Source organism: Chroicocephalus ridibundus, chromosome Z (assembly GCF_963924245.1).
Source record: "Chroicocephalus ridibundus chromosome Z, bChrRid1.1, whole genome shotgun sequence".
Taxonomy (NCBI): domain Eukaryota; kingdom Metazoa; phylum Chordata; class Aves; order Charadriiformes; family Laridae; genus Chroicocephalus; species Chroicocephalus ridibundus.
The window spans coordinates 56,016,587-56,034,239 of record NC_086316.1 but is presented as its reverse complement, the minus strand read 5'-3'; the positions used below and the strand labels follow the sequence as shown (position 1 = coordinate 56,034,239).

Genomic DNA, 17,653 nt, shown 5'->3' with positions numbered 1-17,653 from the left:
TTTTTTTAAGCTTGGGTTTTTTTTTTTTGCACTATCAGATATAACTGTGGTTATATATTGAGTTATTAGTTTCTTCTTTTCTTTGATTACATTTATCAGAGAGGGTTTTTATCTGGAGTTCCTTTTGAATAGACTTAAATGATGGGTCTGAAAGGAGGAGGTCTTGGAAGTCCTCCCACTAGTAGATGTAACACAAGTCTGCTTACTTAGAGTCTCACCTCATTTATCACATTTTGTTTTAAGTGTCTGCTTAAGACTAAAAGTTAGCTGAAAGGTGCTATTCCTATCCTTCTCTTCATCAGTTCCGGTTTGTGACCTAGCTAGCTGTTTTGTCTTGTCAATTCTCAGTGCAATCTTTGCATTTAAACTGTGAATATGATGAGCTGCACAAATGTCATTAAAGGGATTATTTTGGCTTTCAGATTTAACTAGCATGTTTCAATTGGAGAGGTGAGCAGACACTGTCTAAAATCCAGTGAGAAGTAATAAATCCTCTGTTCAGACTCCCAATTAATATCTTTGCTTTTCCTCTCATAGCATCTGTTACTTTTCAGACTAGGGCTATGTAGTAAATCAAGGAGAAATGCAACTGCTAGTAAACCTTCTAAGCCATTCCCTCATCGTCAGCTGGTAATGTTTCTCCTGTGTCAGAACAGTACTATCATTAAATAGGAGTATTACAAGCAAAATCAAATACAGTTTAGTCAAGAAGTACTCCTTACGTTTCTTTTAGGCAAATGATCTGAAGAGAACCCAAACGAACAATGGCCTGTCTTACAATGACAAATATGGAAAGTACAGCAACTTCTACTGTCCACCAAAATGGTGACATCCATGGGAATACCAGTGCACCCAAGCAGACGGAACCATTGCTTCAAGTGTACCTTTATCATTCTCCTGGGAAGACAGGTGGAGATTACCTTCAATTTCCAGCTGGAGAGTATATTGCAGAAGAGATTTGCGCTGTTGCCTGTAAAGCCTGTGGTAAGTATATACGTAATGGTTTTCCTAATGAAGGAGCAAAATTCAGCTTAATGCAAGAAAGTTTTTAATAATTCAGAGATCATCAAAATGGTGGCATTTTAACTGAAATGCTAATCTCTTTGGTCTTTCAGAATTAATTGGTATCAGAAGTAATTAGCATCAGGCTGCAGAACTGTTCCTGTTGGAATGGTGGTGAAAGTGACATTGTAATTGAGTGACTGCCACCTTTTTTTTCAAGGGTATACTAGGCATTACCTGGAAGTCTTCTTTCATTGAGTTGAGATAGAGTTTTGATAATTAAATCACAGCAGGAGCTGGAGATAGCTTGAACTACTACTTTCTGATGCAACCCTGCAAAACAGATTGGTCCTGGAAATTATGCATATGTTGTGTATTATACATCCTTAATCACTTTGCAGATGGAAACTGTTCTATTAGATATAACATGACTGCCTGTGTGTGTGTGGTTAATATTTTTCATAATAGTTTAGGTAACAAATAGAGTTAATGACAGGACAGTATATTTTAAATAAATAAATAAACCATGTTTATATCAAAGAATGCCTTTGAATTGTTACATTTACCTAGAGTTTAACATGAATAGGTGCTGAGACCCACAGTAAAATAATTCAAGCATGCATTTTCTGCATGCATCTTTCTTTCATTGCAAAAGTACACTGAATTTGTGATTAAAAAAAAAATAATTCCAATAAACTTTGTATATTAAAGTGACTGTCTTTTTGTTCCTCATGCACATGTGCATGCACACATGGAGTCTCTCCCTAACTTCTTTTGGGCTGTCAAGGCTGAATTTGTGTTTTAGCTTTTCAAGTGCTGCATTTCAGGTGCAAATGAATTTAAAAGAAGGGCTCGTAATTCCAAATCTTTATTTTCCATTGTATCACTGATATGAAGCTGCTGACTCTGACTGTACCTTTTATGATCTCCAAACATCTTATACTTTTGTGATTTTTTTCTTTTGATTGCTATACTGTTTTTAAGTATGGTTTTAATGATTTTACTTTTAGGAGGGATCTGTCAGTGTTTTCTGTGCTGTTGAATGTCTTGTACCAACTCAGTTGCATGCTGTGCGTTGGTAATTTGCTTGTATATGGTAGTTTCACAAAGCACATATAATTAGTTCAGCAGAAGCACTACCTGGGACTCATTCTGGGAGATTATGAGGAAGTAGTATGGTATTCAGAGGTTTGCAAGGTTTTAGCTGTGTGAGATTTCTGCTGCTCTAATGACCTTGTAGGCCTGAGTTTGATAGATGGACCAGGGAGTGTTCTCAAATCAAGTTATCTTTTTGATGGTGACTCAAATCAAGAGCTTACAGCTATCTTCCACAATGTGCCAAAGGTTCTGTAGTCTCTTTCCTCCAGTTGAAGAAAATAAAAAAAGGTATTGTCTCGCTGCGTTAGAAAATATGCCCAATTTTTTAGCCTGTGCTTTTTCAGCTTCGGTTTTGCCTCTGTTAGTTAGGTTTGTCAGTTTAGTCCAGACCCTCAGGTACAGCATCTAAAGGTGTATAAAGCTAGTGGGGGGCAGTGAGGGGCTCTTCACATTCTGAGTGTTAAAGTGATACTGAATTTTTACGTTAGGCGCTAGTTAACTTTTTTAATGGAAATAAATACTGCTGTAGTCACTGAGAGTGTTGCTGAGGGAGTGAAATAGCGGACAATTTTACTAGATAGTGGTGGAAAAAATGCTTCTTTGTTTAACTTAGATATTCTTGTACCAGCTTGCCAGAATATTAAACTGATAAGGGCTCATATCCATGAAATTCGGTACGTTCAAAATTGTGCAAAATAAAATGGTCTTTGAAAGAATATACTGCATCATCAACCATGACATCAAGTGCCATGCTTCCTTTGCTTCCTATCTGACTGGATTATTTTTTTTATTATTATTCCGGGTCTGACCACATTTTTCTTCCATTTTCTTTGGTTTGAGTTTTCCTTGCTTCAGTTTTCAGATGTTTGTTCAAGTTACATTTTTTCTACTTTCCCCATCACCAACCCTAAGGAGATATTTATTTGCCATAAACAAATTATCTTTAGGTCTTCTTTTTGATAAAACTTAAGTTGATTGATTTGTTTAGCTTGAAAGTCGTAACTGTTTTAATTTTTTGGCTGTCTTCTGCACTATCTCCAGTTTCGCAGGAAAATGTGCAGCCCAGGCCAGGTATGATATTCTTCTCACCCACATCACAAACATACAAAACCCAATTCTTGCAAATCCACAAATCAAATTAGTCTTGTTTCCCTTGACACCATCTGAGGACTTCATACTCTATTGCCTTTTTTGTCAGACCTCACCAGTCCTTCTCAAAACTTCTAGCTCTTTGGGGTACCAGTTTCTGTTTTGCTGGTATGAGTAGTACCTAGTTCCTGGACGTATCCTTTTATATTTGACTGTTTTAAAAATAATTTTGTGTGAATAGTACTCCTTATCGAGTTCTTTTTATATTTTTTTATTGTTTCAGCATTCTTCCCCAGAGTTTCTAAAGTGTATCAGTAATGACTTGTGTAAATAAAATGTTTTATCATGTTGAGTGTAGAGCTGAGGTAGACAAAATCCACCGAAGAGTGGTGTCTGGCAGCTACTATGGCAGTATTATACAACCATTTTCTCAAAGGAATTTATAACTTCATTTCTTTCTAAATTGGTGGAAAAGGCTGAAATGACTGCAGGGTTTTTTCTCCCTCTTTCATAACAGTTATTAATGCTTAAATCATGAGGTATCACTTCTTATTATTTTCTGTTTTTTCTAGGAGGTTTTGTGGTTGTGCAGCAGAACACGTAGGTCTGCAAAGCCTATACAGTCAAATAATGTTTATGTTGGCAAGACTTATCTTTTGGGAGTTAGCTGTGAATCAGAATACTTCCTAAAGGAGAGAGTGGTTCAGGTAGTAGGCATGTCTGAAATGTAACAAACGTGGTAATTGTTAATGAACTTTCTCTGTGATCTGAGCAATTGTTCGATCTCTTGATAGCAGAGCTGGTTACATCAAAGTATGGCTGTTACTGGCAGCAGGCAGGACTGGATGTAGGCAAACATCAGCAGTCACAGAGACAGCTTTATTGTGTACCCTTTACACAGTTCAAACAATTGAAGGTTTTCCAGTCTGTGCTGACTTGACTTTAGATCTGTTGTATATGGCATGTATTGGCTATATAAATATTATTCTGTTGTTGCATGTGGGTTTGAGGCATGCATGCAGAAGCTAAGCCTTTCCTTATTTTATTTAAAAGCAACTTTCCATTTTTTGAAAAATATAGTAAATATGAAACTTCTTGTATGTTGTATTTTCATATGGAAAACTATCTGAACATGAAACTGAGTATCACATTTTCTAGCCAGAAACGCAGGAATAAATGAAATGTCTTGAAATCAGGTTTAAATTCACTAGTCAGTATTGTGGTTCAGCTCTTGCATGTTAACTACTGTGTTAATTGCTGTGAAAAAAATTATAAAACAAAGGAATTCTTTGCTCTCAGCCTAAGAGAGAAAGGGATATTAGAGGACCTAACTGATGGTAAAATGAAATATGATGGAGAAATTGTTATAGAGGTTACAGAATCATTGTGTTAGATGTATCTTCTAAATTCAGTATCAGACACTTGTTTTCCAAAATTATGATCTCCACTTCATTTTCTCCACTCTCTCAAATCTTAAATGAAATCTCTTTTTTAAGCTGTTTTTAATATATTTACAATCAGTTTATAAAACTATCAATCAGTCAAGGCCATTGGAACACAAGGAGTAGTAATGCTTCAGGAAAGCCACCAAAGTTGATGCAAGAAAGTGATAACACAAGCTTGATGCAGTATTTTACAGAACAAATAAAAGTGATTCTTTACAGAACAACTATAAACTTTGTTTACAATTTTTGTTTTACTCAAAGTGTAAATTATGAAAAAATGTAGAAATCTGTGTTTAAAAATGAGCAGGTGTAATTGAAAATAAGATGAACTTAATTTTGTTGTGGTGTAGGCTAATCAGATACAGACTGCTGGGAACATCTGAAGTCTTTGAGTTTGAATCTTGGATGTATTTGTATACAGAAAGAAGGATGTTTTATATACTGTATTAGTGTAAATATGCTATACCAATAACTTTGCAATAAGATACTGCCCAATCTCTTGTAAGTGGATTTAAGAGTTCTTATCATGAGATAAAGTAATTAAAAAACAAAAAAACAAAAAAAAACCACAAAACAACAACAACCAACCAAACAAAGAGCTGTGGACTGTACGCTGTAACTTACCAGAATAATACGTTATACACAAGACCAGTATTATGTGGAAAAATAGTTTTCTTTTAATTTTTAAACTATCAATTTGTCGATTTATTCCATCAGATGAATGAGTAAAAAATGTGTGCATTACTTGTATGTATAATCCAAATTGTTACTGAATTGAAGTTAATAAAGTGAAGATATTTTTATATTACACTAGGTAAGTGATATTGTAAATCACAGTTAAAACAGTTACAGTTAGAAGCAAAGCATTGCTTTGATGTTAGCCAAATAAATTTGTGCCATGTTCTTGAGATTCTTAATTAAATAGCACAGTATGCAGAGCTAGTGATTTTAAATGTAACTAAAACATTTAAATAGCACACTGAAAAATGTTTTGGCAAAGTCAACCAGGGAGCATAGTTTCGTTTGGCATCTTGCATTTCTGCCATGGCTCGTCCCCTGGTGTATATGAACCCTAAATTTCTGTAGGATGTATCTGATGCTACTAATCTGCTTTCTGACAGGCTCTCATTGTAGTTTTCCCCCCTCCCCTTGTGTTAGGATTGTTAAACCCTAAAATCTTAACCTTTTAATGGAACTAGAATCCCAAGAAGGAATTATTTTGATAATCCTGACGGGGTTGCTGAGTTACAGGCAGCTAGCAGTTAATAAAAGACCTTGAATTTGTTGGGTTCTGTGTTTGGGGCTTTGGGTGTGTTTTCTTTTAATGTTGAAACTCCACCTAGGAACCTTTTAATTTTCACCCATCTGATTTGTAAATAGATTGTAAGCCTATGGTACTTTACTCGAAAACTGCTGGTGCCTCCCAGAAAGCCGTAAGATAGCAGTGTAAAAATTAAACATTTTCAAGCAACTGTGTTGATTGTGGTGATCTGTAGTACATCTTTCCTTATATGGTTCAGAGGAGATTTTGTGTTAGTAGCTAGAGAATTTTAAGCAGATCTATCCTTAACATGCTGAATTTCCAGAATGCACATGGCTCAGAGTTATTACTGCCCGCTTAGGTGTTTTATTGGGTTGTGTTTTGTTTTTTTTCATAAGTGATAGCCTTTCCTGAAAATCCACACACCGTCCCTCCCCTTCTTCCTCCCCAAAGGGAGGAATGAATTATTCAGAACTCTGGGTAATTCTCTTTTGCCAAGAAAGGAAACATGTGCTTTGATTAACTATGCAGAAAACATTTTGTTGACAGGATAGCACCATTGAATGTGGTGTCAAAGTTTGGAAAGCCTCCAGTTTGTATGAAAGATGAGGGTAAGACATTATTTTTATGTAAGAAAAACCAAGCAATTTTCCACCTGGTATGTGCAAGCCTTTGTAAGTTTTAGATAGTTTGCTTGACAGTCGTGTGTGAGAACTGACTAATGTTTGTATTGTACTTGGAAAATTAGAGATTTTTTTATATTGTCTTTAATCATTAAGTCCATGCAACTAATTGCTTTCGTCTCTATATGTCTAGTGACTTGAATTGACAGTTTTGTAAGATGCTATTTCTATTGTAGACTACACATAGCTTCCACGTTTCATAGTGGTGCCATGGCTTTTTGTGATACAATTCCACTTTTTTATTTTTTTGTTACAGAGGGACATTACCTAATGAAAACATACTGTATGGGTGAAAGAGTACCTAATGCCAACAAAGGAGAAAATATATAAAAGCTGTATATATATATATATATATATATATAAAATATATAAAAGCTTCAGGGTATATGAAGTAGCGTGACTTGTCTGGATGTGGTGCTCTAAAATCATAATGAGGACAGGAAGAAACTACTATGCAAATAATTCTTTTTTTTTAGACTTGAGGTGGGCATTTGAGGAATAAACTTCTGCTGTGTTACAGCCTTTCGTGATATTACTTGACAGTCTATATAGCATGATGAGACTCCTTTATTTGGCCTTACATACTAAATAAATACTTGCCAAGAGATAGTCATGTTTTTGACTTTGCAGTGGTCTGGACAATTTATTTAATAGCTCATGCTGGAGAAGCAAAGTGGAGAACAGTTCTGCGTTATTTTGTCTGAGTCACTGTCTCGTCTCCTAATCAATCAATGATTGATTTGATGGCATGGTTAGTGACTGCAAAAATCCAGGGGAGGGTTTTTAGTACCTGTTGTGAACATCTTTTCTGATTTTACTTGTGTTGAAAATAAATTTCTCAGAAGTTTTCGCTGTTGTTGACGTATCTAGGCTTCATCAGAAGACTTTGATTCCACCCATCGCACCCCCCGATGTCCACCTCCAAACCCAGTCTTTTGGTTTTCATTGTTTCTGGAAAAACACTTAAATATTGCAGTTATCATTCCCTTGAAAAGTCCGTGCAATTAATAGTGCTGGTAAGAATTACATGAAAAGAGATGTTTCTGGCTTCTCTGCTTTCGTCAGACTTTTGTGGGCAATTGACAAGACTGTAATAAGGGGATTTGCTCTATTTGTGTAATCATTGAACTTTTTCAAGTGTAGCAATATTCTGGCACAAGTGCATAATTCTTCAGGGGGAGAAAAAAGAAAAAGAAAAAAAAGCGTTAACTCCTCTTCCTGAAAAACAGATATGATATATCTGTGGTGCAAGCTCCTGCACCTGGGTCAGGGCAATCCCAAGCACAAATACAGGCTGGACAGAGAATGGATTGAGAGCTGCCCTGAGGAGAAGGACAGGAGGACGTTGGTTAATGAGAAGCTCAATGCGAGCCAGCAATGCGCGCTTGCAGTCCGGAAAGCCAGCTGTATCCTGGGCTGCATCAAAAGAAGTGTGGCCAGCAGGTCAAGGGAGGTGATTCTGCCCCTCTACTCTGCTCTTGTGAGACCTCACCTGGAGTACTGTGTCCAGCTCTGGAGCCCTCAGCACAAGAAGGACATGGACCTATTGGAGTGGGTCCAGAGGAGGCCACAAAGATGATCAGAGGGCTGGAGCACCTCTTCTGCAAAGACAGGCTGAGAGAGCTGGGGTTGTTCAGCCTGGAGAAGAGAAGGCTCCGAGGAGACCTTATAGCAGCCTCCCAGTATCTAAAGGGGGCCTACAAGAAAGCTGGAGAGGGACTTTTTACAAGGGCATGTAGTGATAGGATGAAGGGTAGTGGCTTTAAACTGGAAGAGGGTAGATTTAGATTAGATATCAGGAAGAAGTTTTTCACTATGAGGGCGGTGAGACACAGGAAGATGTTGCCCAGAGAAGCTGTGGAGTCCCCGTCCCCGGAATTGTTCAAGGCCAGGCTGGATGGGGCTTTGAATGACCTGGTCTAGTGGGAGGTGTCCCTGCCCATGGCATTGGGGGTTGGACCTGGATGGTGTTTAAGGTCCCTTCCAGCCTAAACTGTTGCATGATTCTGTGGTTCTATGATATGTTGTTGAGCACTGGCAGTGAAAGGTACAAGTTAGCATTTGGAATTATAAATGCTGAAGTATGAGGGATGGATGAGTGCACAGTTTACTTTTCATATATAGGAAGATAGCAAAGAGGATTTTTTGGATATTTTTTTTTTGTTAATACTGACATTTCTGATTTGTAGGGAGAATTCCAAAGTCATGCTTCTTGCTTAAATAAAGCTTCAGAATGGCAATGTCATGATCTGGATTTAAATATCTGTGGGTGTTTTTTGTTTTGGTTGAGAGGTGGGGTGGTGGTGGTGATGTCTGTAATGTATTTGGTGAAATACGGCAGCTTAACATTCAAGAATATTACTTATTACTTGGAAATTTTTTCTTGTTCAGTGTGCTGTTTAAGTGGGATTGTTAATAGTTAGGGGAAAAGTATTAGTGAGACTAGGTAAATATTCAGCATTGCCTTAAATGGTGAATTTAGCTTGCTGAAATAGGCTTGTGTTTCACATACATTACACTGTAATTGATCTGAAATTTTTTGGGATGCAGGCACCACACAGCCTTAGAAGTGTAAATCTGTTGTTACTAATTTATAGACAACTAATCTGTTATCCCACTTCACACATCAAATGAGAACCATGTTTGATTGCATGGGATAGATTTCTTTTTAACTCCATGAAATGGAGGTAATTTGGTATTTGTCAAAACTCTGAAGGACCAAATATGTCTTACCGCACCACAAATTTGCAACATCTAGATTTATAGCCAGTCCTTCAGTGACTAATCCCTTCAGGGTTATTCTTTTGGGGTTTTTGTTTAGTTTTGGTTTCTCTCTGGTTACTTTGCATAATGTTTTCCGTTTCTGTAGTTTCCTGTAAGTCTATGACTCCTTTTCATAGAAAACCATGTGTTAGGACCTGTAGTTCTGCTATATTTTGGCAAGCCTTAGTTTAAACGAGTGTCAGATTAGCCTGTAGATTTCAGCAGTTTCATGTGACTTCTGCACAATAGACCTCTTGTTCTTTCCCCTCGTACTGCCTCCCTACAGAGACAAACCCCATTTTGTAATTAATTTAAGGTACTTGTTGTTTAAGACCGAATTACATTTTATTCCACAAGCTTATGCAGTTTTATATATGGAGTTGACTACTTGTTTCTGATTGTTTTACATGCACGTTAGATGTGATGAAAGGAATTCGGGTCTGTCCCCTTCAGTAGTTACCTAGATGTTGTTCTGAACAGAAAGAAATAAGCGATTTATTTTTTTTCTTCCTCCTGGTTTCTTGTGTGAATTTCAATGATTTCATTCGAAGTCTTTGGGCAGGGTTGTGGGTACTTTGCCTTTTCCCAGAATTCTTTTGTCTCTTTAACATCATTTTAAGTTACTTTTGTTGTCTTTAACTGTTATTTTTACAATATTTTTTGCTTTCTTCCCCCAAAGTGTCTTGCTTTGATGTAAACATAATTTTCTTTCATTATGTCCTACTGTGACTTTCACACTGTAATTTTCATCCTAATCTCTGACCTCTAGACCTGTATCCCTTCCTGTCTTCAAAATACGTTTGTCAGTGTGTGCTGTCAGTTCTCAGACATTCGGCTTGTTTTCCAAATTGTAGCACTGGCATCGCGTGGATGCATTACACTGCAGCATAGTACGATGCTGTGGCATCTGTCTTATGTTAGGCTGTACTTTAACTTAAAATTCTGGTGCTACTGAAGAGTCGATGCTCAAATGGTTTCCATTGTTTCTGATTAAGTAGGATTGCTTGTCAATTCTTATTAAAACAATCCTGAATTGCTGAGGGGAAAAAATATTTTTCAGTATTATTTAATTAACAACAAATGTTTGGTTTTGTTCTCAACTGAGCTTCTAAAATATAAATGTCAGGTGGTTGTCCTAGTCATGGTGACTTTCTTAGTATTGCTTTACTTCTTATTTTTCATTGGTCTAAAATCTTAAAATCAATGCCTAGGTCTGTTTTTGGAAAAGGTAAAGAAAGATGTAATGTACTGTTGTTAGCTGTTACTAAACTGAGAGGCCTAAGAAGCCGTTGTATTAAATGCCATATGGGGAAAATCTTGTAATCTAGCAGTGAAGTATAGGATAACAGGTGAACACGTTTTGCAGTCAGAGAACATAAAGGAAGAATGAGAAAATAAACCGGCAAAAACAGTCTGCAAGTTATGATTGCAACGCTGTTGACAGTGATGGACCAGTGCAATGAATAGCTGGAGAATATGTGCCAATCCGCTACTTTTAACGCACAATACTTTTTTTTTTAAATAAGATTGATTCTTTTTGAAAACAACTCCCTATACGTATTTGCTTCTCTGTTCTTTGTTTAGGTATCATGCCAGTGTATCATAACATGTTTGCACTCATGAGTGAAGCAGAGAGAATGTGGTATCCCCCAAATCACATCTTCCATGTAGATGAAGCAACCAGACTCATCCTAATTTACCGAATAAGGTAATCTAAATAAAAAGTTATGCACTTTCCATGGTAAAACAAAACTATGTGAGAAAAGACAACCAATAAGATACTTAGTTGATCCATAGTTTCTCTAAGAAGTAATGGACAGATTGTTGGTGATATCTGGATAAGAGATAGATAAAAGAATCAGAATTATTGGAGTAGGTTTGAATAACATAATTTATCAGTTTATATACTATATACAATACTATATATACTATAGTTTATATACTATATGTTTGCCACACCAGATTCAAGAAACAAACAACAAAAAAACCCACAAGAAGTAAAAATAATATTTTTCTTAATAATGATACATCTCATCTCCTTTACGTCTGCCTGTTTGAAATCAGTGGCAGGTCTGAAATGTAGAGTAATTATCCTGTGCAGTGAGACAGGTGTCTGCAATGGGACCATTTTAATGATGGAACCTGATTTTTGAATGTGGACACCTAAAGCTACAGTCACAGTTTTCCTTGTGTAAAAGATTTTGTTTCTTTACATTGCATAATGTGGCCTGAGTGTTTTTTTAAGAACTGTCTCAAAGGAAAATGGAAGACAGTAATATAAAATTCACTATATTCTGATTAGTGAGGATAACTTTGCAGAGCTCCTCATTCTTACCAGTACATCTTATCACCCTGCTTAGATGTGGTAGTACTTCACGATACCAAGAACTGAATGCAAAGTCTTCCATTGACTAATGGGGCTTCATATTGGTCCTTGAAACCAGCCAGCACTGGTTACATGCCTAGGAAAGCGATAATGTCTGGCATTGGTAAGCAAAAGTATTTGTTTATTGATGTTTACTTAAATATTTCCTAACAGGTTTTATTTTCCTCACTGGTATTGCAATGGCACCAGCAGAGCGTATCGGTATGGCATTATTCGAGGTGCAGAAAGCCCTGTTCTTGATGATGTTGTCATGTCTTACCTATTTGCACAGGTATGATTTGCTCGATTATTTTTTAATGCGTATTGGTAAAGGTTCTTAGTATTTGTTCGCTTTCACATCTTCTGATGGTAACTGTGTAGGCTCTTTTGATAGCTTGGAGCCCACTCAAGATGAAAATTAAATTCCATGTCGTGTTGTGTATTTGGAGAGATGAAGCTCAAATGGCAGTTGTGGGGAGAGCAGGGAGAGTGTGTAGCTCCTTTCTTGTGCCACTACCATGTGGAAGTCTTCCAGTGTGACTTTCATTTTGGGCTGACGCAATGCAGACCAACATCATCCCCATATGGACCTTTTTGAGATTTGAAATGAAAATATTTTGAAAACAGTGTTTCTAAGCATGATGGTTACTGGTATCCATTGTGAACATGTGCAGCTTTTTGCAGATGAATGGGTTTAATTCAGAAGAATGCAGACTTCAAAAACAAACAAACAAAATCCTGAAACAAACAAAGACCCAAAAAACCAAACCCGAAAAAAACCAAACAACAACATCCCACAAAACCTTTATTGATGAGCAGCAGTGCTACAGTTTTTATTTGCTTTCTTGCATTCTTCTTTCTCAGTGGCGAGATGATTTTTTGGATGGATGGATACAGATGCCTGTTACTCATGAAACACAAGAAGAATGCCTTGGAATGGCTGTTCTGGATATGATGAGAGTGGCCAAAGAAAAGGACCAAACCCCACTGGCTATTTACAATTCAGTCAGGTGACTCCATACTTACCATAACTGTCACACCTATCTGATAACTAAAAATAGTATTTTTGCACATCAGCATCTGGTAGGAGATGTTCAGCTGTTGGTCATTGTTTTATTCTTGCGTAGTGATTCCATAAACTTACCTATAGTGTAAACTAGAAATTAATAGAAAGCTTGTGTCATGATGGCCATTCGTGTTTTTGGGTACATGGGTTTGGTTCTCTTGATGAGAGGTAAGGCAGCAACTACTCATGTGGGAAAGGATGTAAGCGATAATTTGAGTTGGGAGAAATCTCTGCAAGTCACCAGACCCACCAACTGTTCAGATCAGGGCCAACTTCAAAGTTAGATGAAGTTACTCGGGGCCTTGTACAGTCAAGTTCTGCAAATGCCCAGGGATGGTGATTCCACCGTATCTCTGTCAGTTTTGTCCTGTGTATTATCACCCTCATTGAGAAAGATTTTCCCTGTATCTCATCAGTCTCCTCTGTGATGCTGATTATCCTCTGTTTCCTCTTGTCCTTTCACTGTGCATGTCTGAGAAGAGTCTAATTCATTCTTCTCCATAATCATCTGTTAGCTGAAGACAGTTAGTAGAACACCCTACCTGAGCTGCCTTTTCTCCAGGCTGAACGAATCAAGCTCCCTTACGCCTCTTCTGTCATGTCATGTGCTCCACGCTCTTTACCATCTTGGGCAGATCTCTGGCAAAGTTGCTTAAGTTTATCAGTTCAGTTTTGTTTATCAACCTAATTGGTTTCCACTCCAGCTGAGTTAATTCTATTCCTGCTTTGTACTTAATGCTTGATGTTTGTCTCTTAATGAAACCTGGCAGGAAGAATAAAAAACAGCATGAGACAACAAATTGTCCAGCTCATTCAGGTGACAAACTACTCTCTTGCCCCTTGATACAGAATATGGACTGTGATATAGGGACTTCAGTGAGAACCAACCACATTTATTCTATTATTTATTCTACCACCTATATTTTTTTAGCTTGGAAGTCCGTCCTCTATTCATGTAGCTGCCTCTGTCTGTGCAGTATCCTCTTTCCAACTTATACACCAAACACAGCAACTGTGTAACTTCTGCTGCCTTACCTCAAAACTTCAGTAATGACTAGAACAGACATATCTGGATTTATGGAAAATGCATTATGTAATATACGTTGAAACAGAGTGAGGGGAAAAAATGGAAGAAGAGACAGGGCTGTATTTGAAAGAATATACTACAGATTGAAGAAAATACCTTTTTCTTTAAACTGTAGGATAACAAGGATTACATTTAGAGGAGAAGATATTTTCATGTTGACTTGTTTAGCACAGAACTAATTATCTTTGCTGGATTTAATGGATAAAATTAGTAGGTTTTTTTTGCTGCTTATGTATTCACAGCTACAAAATGTTTTTGCCTAAATGTGTGCGAGCAAAAATTCAAGACTACCACATTTTGACGCGAAAAAGAATAAGGTACAGGTTCCGCAAATTTATACAACAGTTTGGCCAATGCAAAGCTACTGCCAGAAACTTGAAACTTAAGTATCTTATAAATCTGGAAACCCTTCAGTCTGCCTTCTATTCAGAGGTTTTTGAAGTAAAAGAACCTGGTGGAGATCCTTCTGGAGAGGAAAGCTTTGCAACCATTGTAATAACTGGAAATGGTGGAATTCAGTGCTCAAGAGGGAAACTTAAGGACTGTGAGTCGCTGGCAGAGCAGGTAATTTCTTTTATTATTGTAATAATTATGCAGTTTTTCATGTAACAGAGTGATTATCTTTTGTTAGAAGTTCTGATTTACCCCAGGTAAATTTGGGAAGTAAATTTTACTTCACAGTGATGATACAACTTCTGTATGGCTGAGGCTTACAGAAATGTATTGACTTAAACAGTGCATGATTTTCAAAATAGTTTTTGTTTGACGTATTAGAAGAAAGTCAATACTTGAACATGTAGTACTTCTGTGCTTGACAAATGAAAAATTCAGTGTTGGACTTCCATTACTGTAAAAAAAATCTATGTGAAAAAGTAATGACCCTGGCCTCACATATAGGTAAAATGCACAAATTTCTCAAATTCGCTGTGAAAGCTGGGTTTTAAGGACTCAAAAAAACCCAGGAAATAGGAATTTACCTTTTCCTATTTCCTGCTGCAGTTAGACTCCTACCAGTGCATAAGCTAGCAAATTTAAAGTGTGATTTCTGTGACTGCAGAGTTCATGTACTCTTTGTTACGGAATTAGATGTTAAATGGTTACAATAAGAGCTAGTAAAAGAGCTATTAATTATGTGCTATTGCATTTTTATTTATCAGTATTGTATCTTTTGTGTGTGATTTCCCAGCGTGACTATTGATTTTGTCAAATTTGTCAGAATCCGTTACAAGCTCATAGCAGTATACATTGAGAGTGTGGGAATTTTCTCAAGTTAAAATTAAAGGCAAAGTGCAGCACGTGTTATGTTTTCCAACATAATTCCATCCATTAGTTTAGTAGTCTTGATGCATCATACACAGCAGTCAAGACCAAATTACATAAGCTTGTATTTTTACAGTGTGCTATAATAATTTGTAAAAATGCTTTTTTTTTTTTGGTAATACTTAACACACAAAAAAAATCTAATTACATACACAGATTTTTTTTAAGTGTGCTTTTCTTAGAATATCTGTAAGTTGGCATTAGGTTGGGTTACCTTAGTCGTAGGTGTTATGTCTCAGCCCTCTGCCTCTCCGAAGTTGTCTGTAAGTCCAGTTGCTATGGTAGGAGCTAACATAAATGTCAGATTTTGCAATTTCTAGTTTTAGGTGAACAAAATTTATGCATACTATGCTTTTGGGGCAGGCAACCAAGCCTTTAGTAAGAGTAGTGTTTGAACCGATCATATTTCCTATAGAGATTGCCAAATTATTTTTTCATAATTACTAATATTATCCGACTTAATGACAGACAAATGGTGTAGGCTGAATGTATTTTCACTAGTACAGAAACTGTTTATAAAATTGGTGCTGAAAGCTTAGTAAAGGAGTAAGGCTGCTTGTAAATGTGATCATAACTCTTGTTTCAGCGAACTATACTCATGAATCTTTATTGAGATACTGAATTGAAACAAAATTTTTATTTTTTTGAAGGCAGGAATGACATATGTGGTTGTGAAGAAATTTGTTTTGCCAGTTAATGTTTCCAGCAACCAGATGAACTACTGAACTGAAGTCCCAGATCTTCAGGGACTTCAGTGCATTTGAGCTGACTTACTGTAGCTGATAGCCACTGAGTCTTATTTATACCTATTTATGTATTGGGATATGCTTGCAGCCATATAAGTGGGGTATTCTGACTTGAATAAAATCGATTTGCTTTGGAAGAATAATTTTAGATAAATCTACCTTTATTTAAGGATGTTACTTAGCATCTGAAGTTCAACTGTAAACAAAACAAAGTATGATTTGTATGACATTGTAATTTGACTTGTGAAAGACTGAAGGAAGTGGTACAGAATATCATAGTATCAAAAACTGCCTGAACTTGCATCAAAGGAAAATGTATCTTGAATTTCCCATGTAATTAGGATCGGTGCTTCAATTTACATAGTCTTTGAATGACCATGGCTGAGGGGAGAACCTTCTCTTAGACCCTTTCTTCGTTCATACTACATCCATCTCTTTTATAGGAAATTTTGCAGCTTGTATCACTCTGAATGAAGCCATGACATTTTGGGTTGTTAACAGGCCGTCTAAACGTCTTTAATCGGGATGCTAATAATAAGTCCTCAAAAAAAACAACCCAAAAGAACCCCAAAAAACCACCAACCAAAAAAACCCACTAAACCCCAAAAGATTAATCAAAATGTTCATTGTTAATCCTCACAAAATATTACAGAGCAAAGAAATATCTACAGTAAAAATATAAAAAATCCAACACATATATGGATATTTCCATTCATGGTTCATGGCTCTTTATGCATTTTTTAATTAGTGTTCCTAGTGATGGTCCCATAAACAAAACTCCTTTCTTTATTTGTAATGGCATATTTAAGGTTTTATGATACTCTTTGTTGCTAGCTTAGAAGTTCAGAGTTGTAGGAATTCTAATGCTGCAAGTGGGGTTTTTTGTTGCCACTTGTGTTATTATATAACTGATATTTATTGCAGGATTTACAAACATACTGTGATTTTCCTGATATCATTGATGTCAGCATTAAACAAGCAAGCCAAGAAGGCTCCAGTGAGAGAAGAATTGTCACCATTCACAAACAAGACAGCAAGAATCTGGTCTGTTTACTTTGCTTTCTGTTTTTTCAAATAGGTGTTGCTTTGAGCAGACTGTGCGATTGCTGTGGTATTTATAGTATTGTATAACCAATTACCATGTTAGTTAACCATGAGGTAAAACTAAATGCATTTCAGCAATATAAGTGGTGTATCTAAAGGTCTTTTGCATTCAAAGGTCTGTGCACAGTCTGAAATAGAAATAGATGCTTCCGCTGAGGGTATTTCTGATAAGTAGATTGGTTCTTTTTTTTTAATTGGAGTCTTAAACTTGAGTCTGTGCTTTTAGCTATCGAGCATACTGTTTCCATGTTGTCATGGTAAGCTGTCTGCCAACAACCAACACGTTGAAAAAGACTTCAAAATGCTTCAAAGGAATGATGATACCCAGAAAATGAGTATTGGGACAAAATTTATGTCATTGCTTTTACAGTTTAAAATTCTCTGAAGAAGATCTTAGGAAAGTATTATACATGAATGTTAAAAGTTGTTTCAGTTTGAACTCCAGCATTGTACTTGAGTCAGGCTTTCCAGCAGGTATAACTGTCACGCTGTTGCGTGGTGGGTTGACCTTGGCTGGACACCAGGTGTCCACCAAGCCACTCTATCATCCCCTTCTCAGCCAGACAGGGGGAGGAGAATATGACAAAATGCTCATGGATTGAGACAAGGACACGGAGAGACCAG

At 36.7% G+C, this 17,653-nt stretch overlaps 1 protein-coding gene across 11 annotated transcripts in view; it reads left to right on the top strand.

Annotated features, from left to right (window-relative positions):
* Nucleotides 1-17,653, top strand: part of JAK2 (Janus kinase 2) — a 97,054-nt gene that overhangs the window by 42,743 nt on the left and 36,658 nt on the right. For all 11 annotated transcript variants that reach the window (XM_063319328.1, XM_063319321.1, XM_063319322.1 and 8 more), the window contains 6 exons: nucleotides 734-984; nucleotides 10,926-11,049; nucleotides 11,881-11,998; nucleotides 12,571-12,716; nucleotides 14,102-14,423; nucleotides 16,850-16,969. In XM_063319328.1, the coding sequence (XP_063175398.1) occupies nucleotides 765-984; nucleotides 10,926-11,049; nucleotides 11,881-11,998; nucleotides 12,571-12,716; nucleotides 14,102-14,423; nucleotides 16,850-16,969 (1,050 nt within the window). In that variant the 5' untranslated portion in view covers nucleotides 734-764. The remainder of the gene's footprint in view (nucleotides 1-733; nucleotides 985-10,925; nucleotides 11,050-11,880; nucleotides 11,999-12,570; nucleotides 12,717-14,101; nucleotides 14,424-16,849; nucleotides 16,970-17,653) is intronic.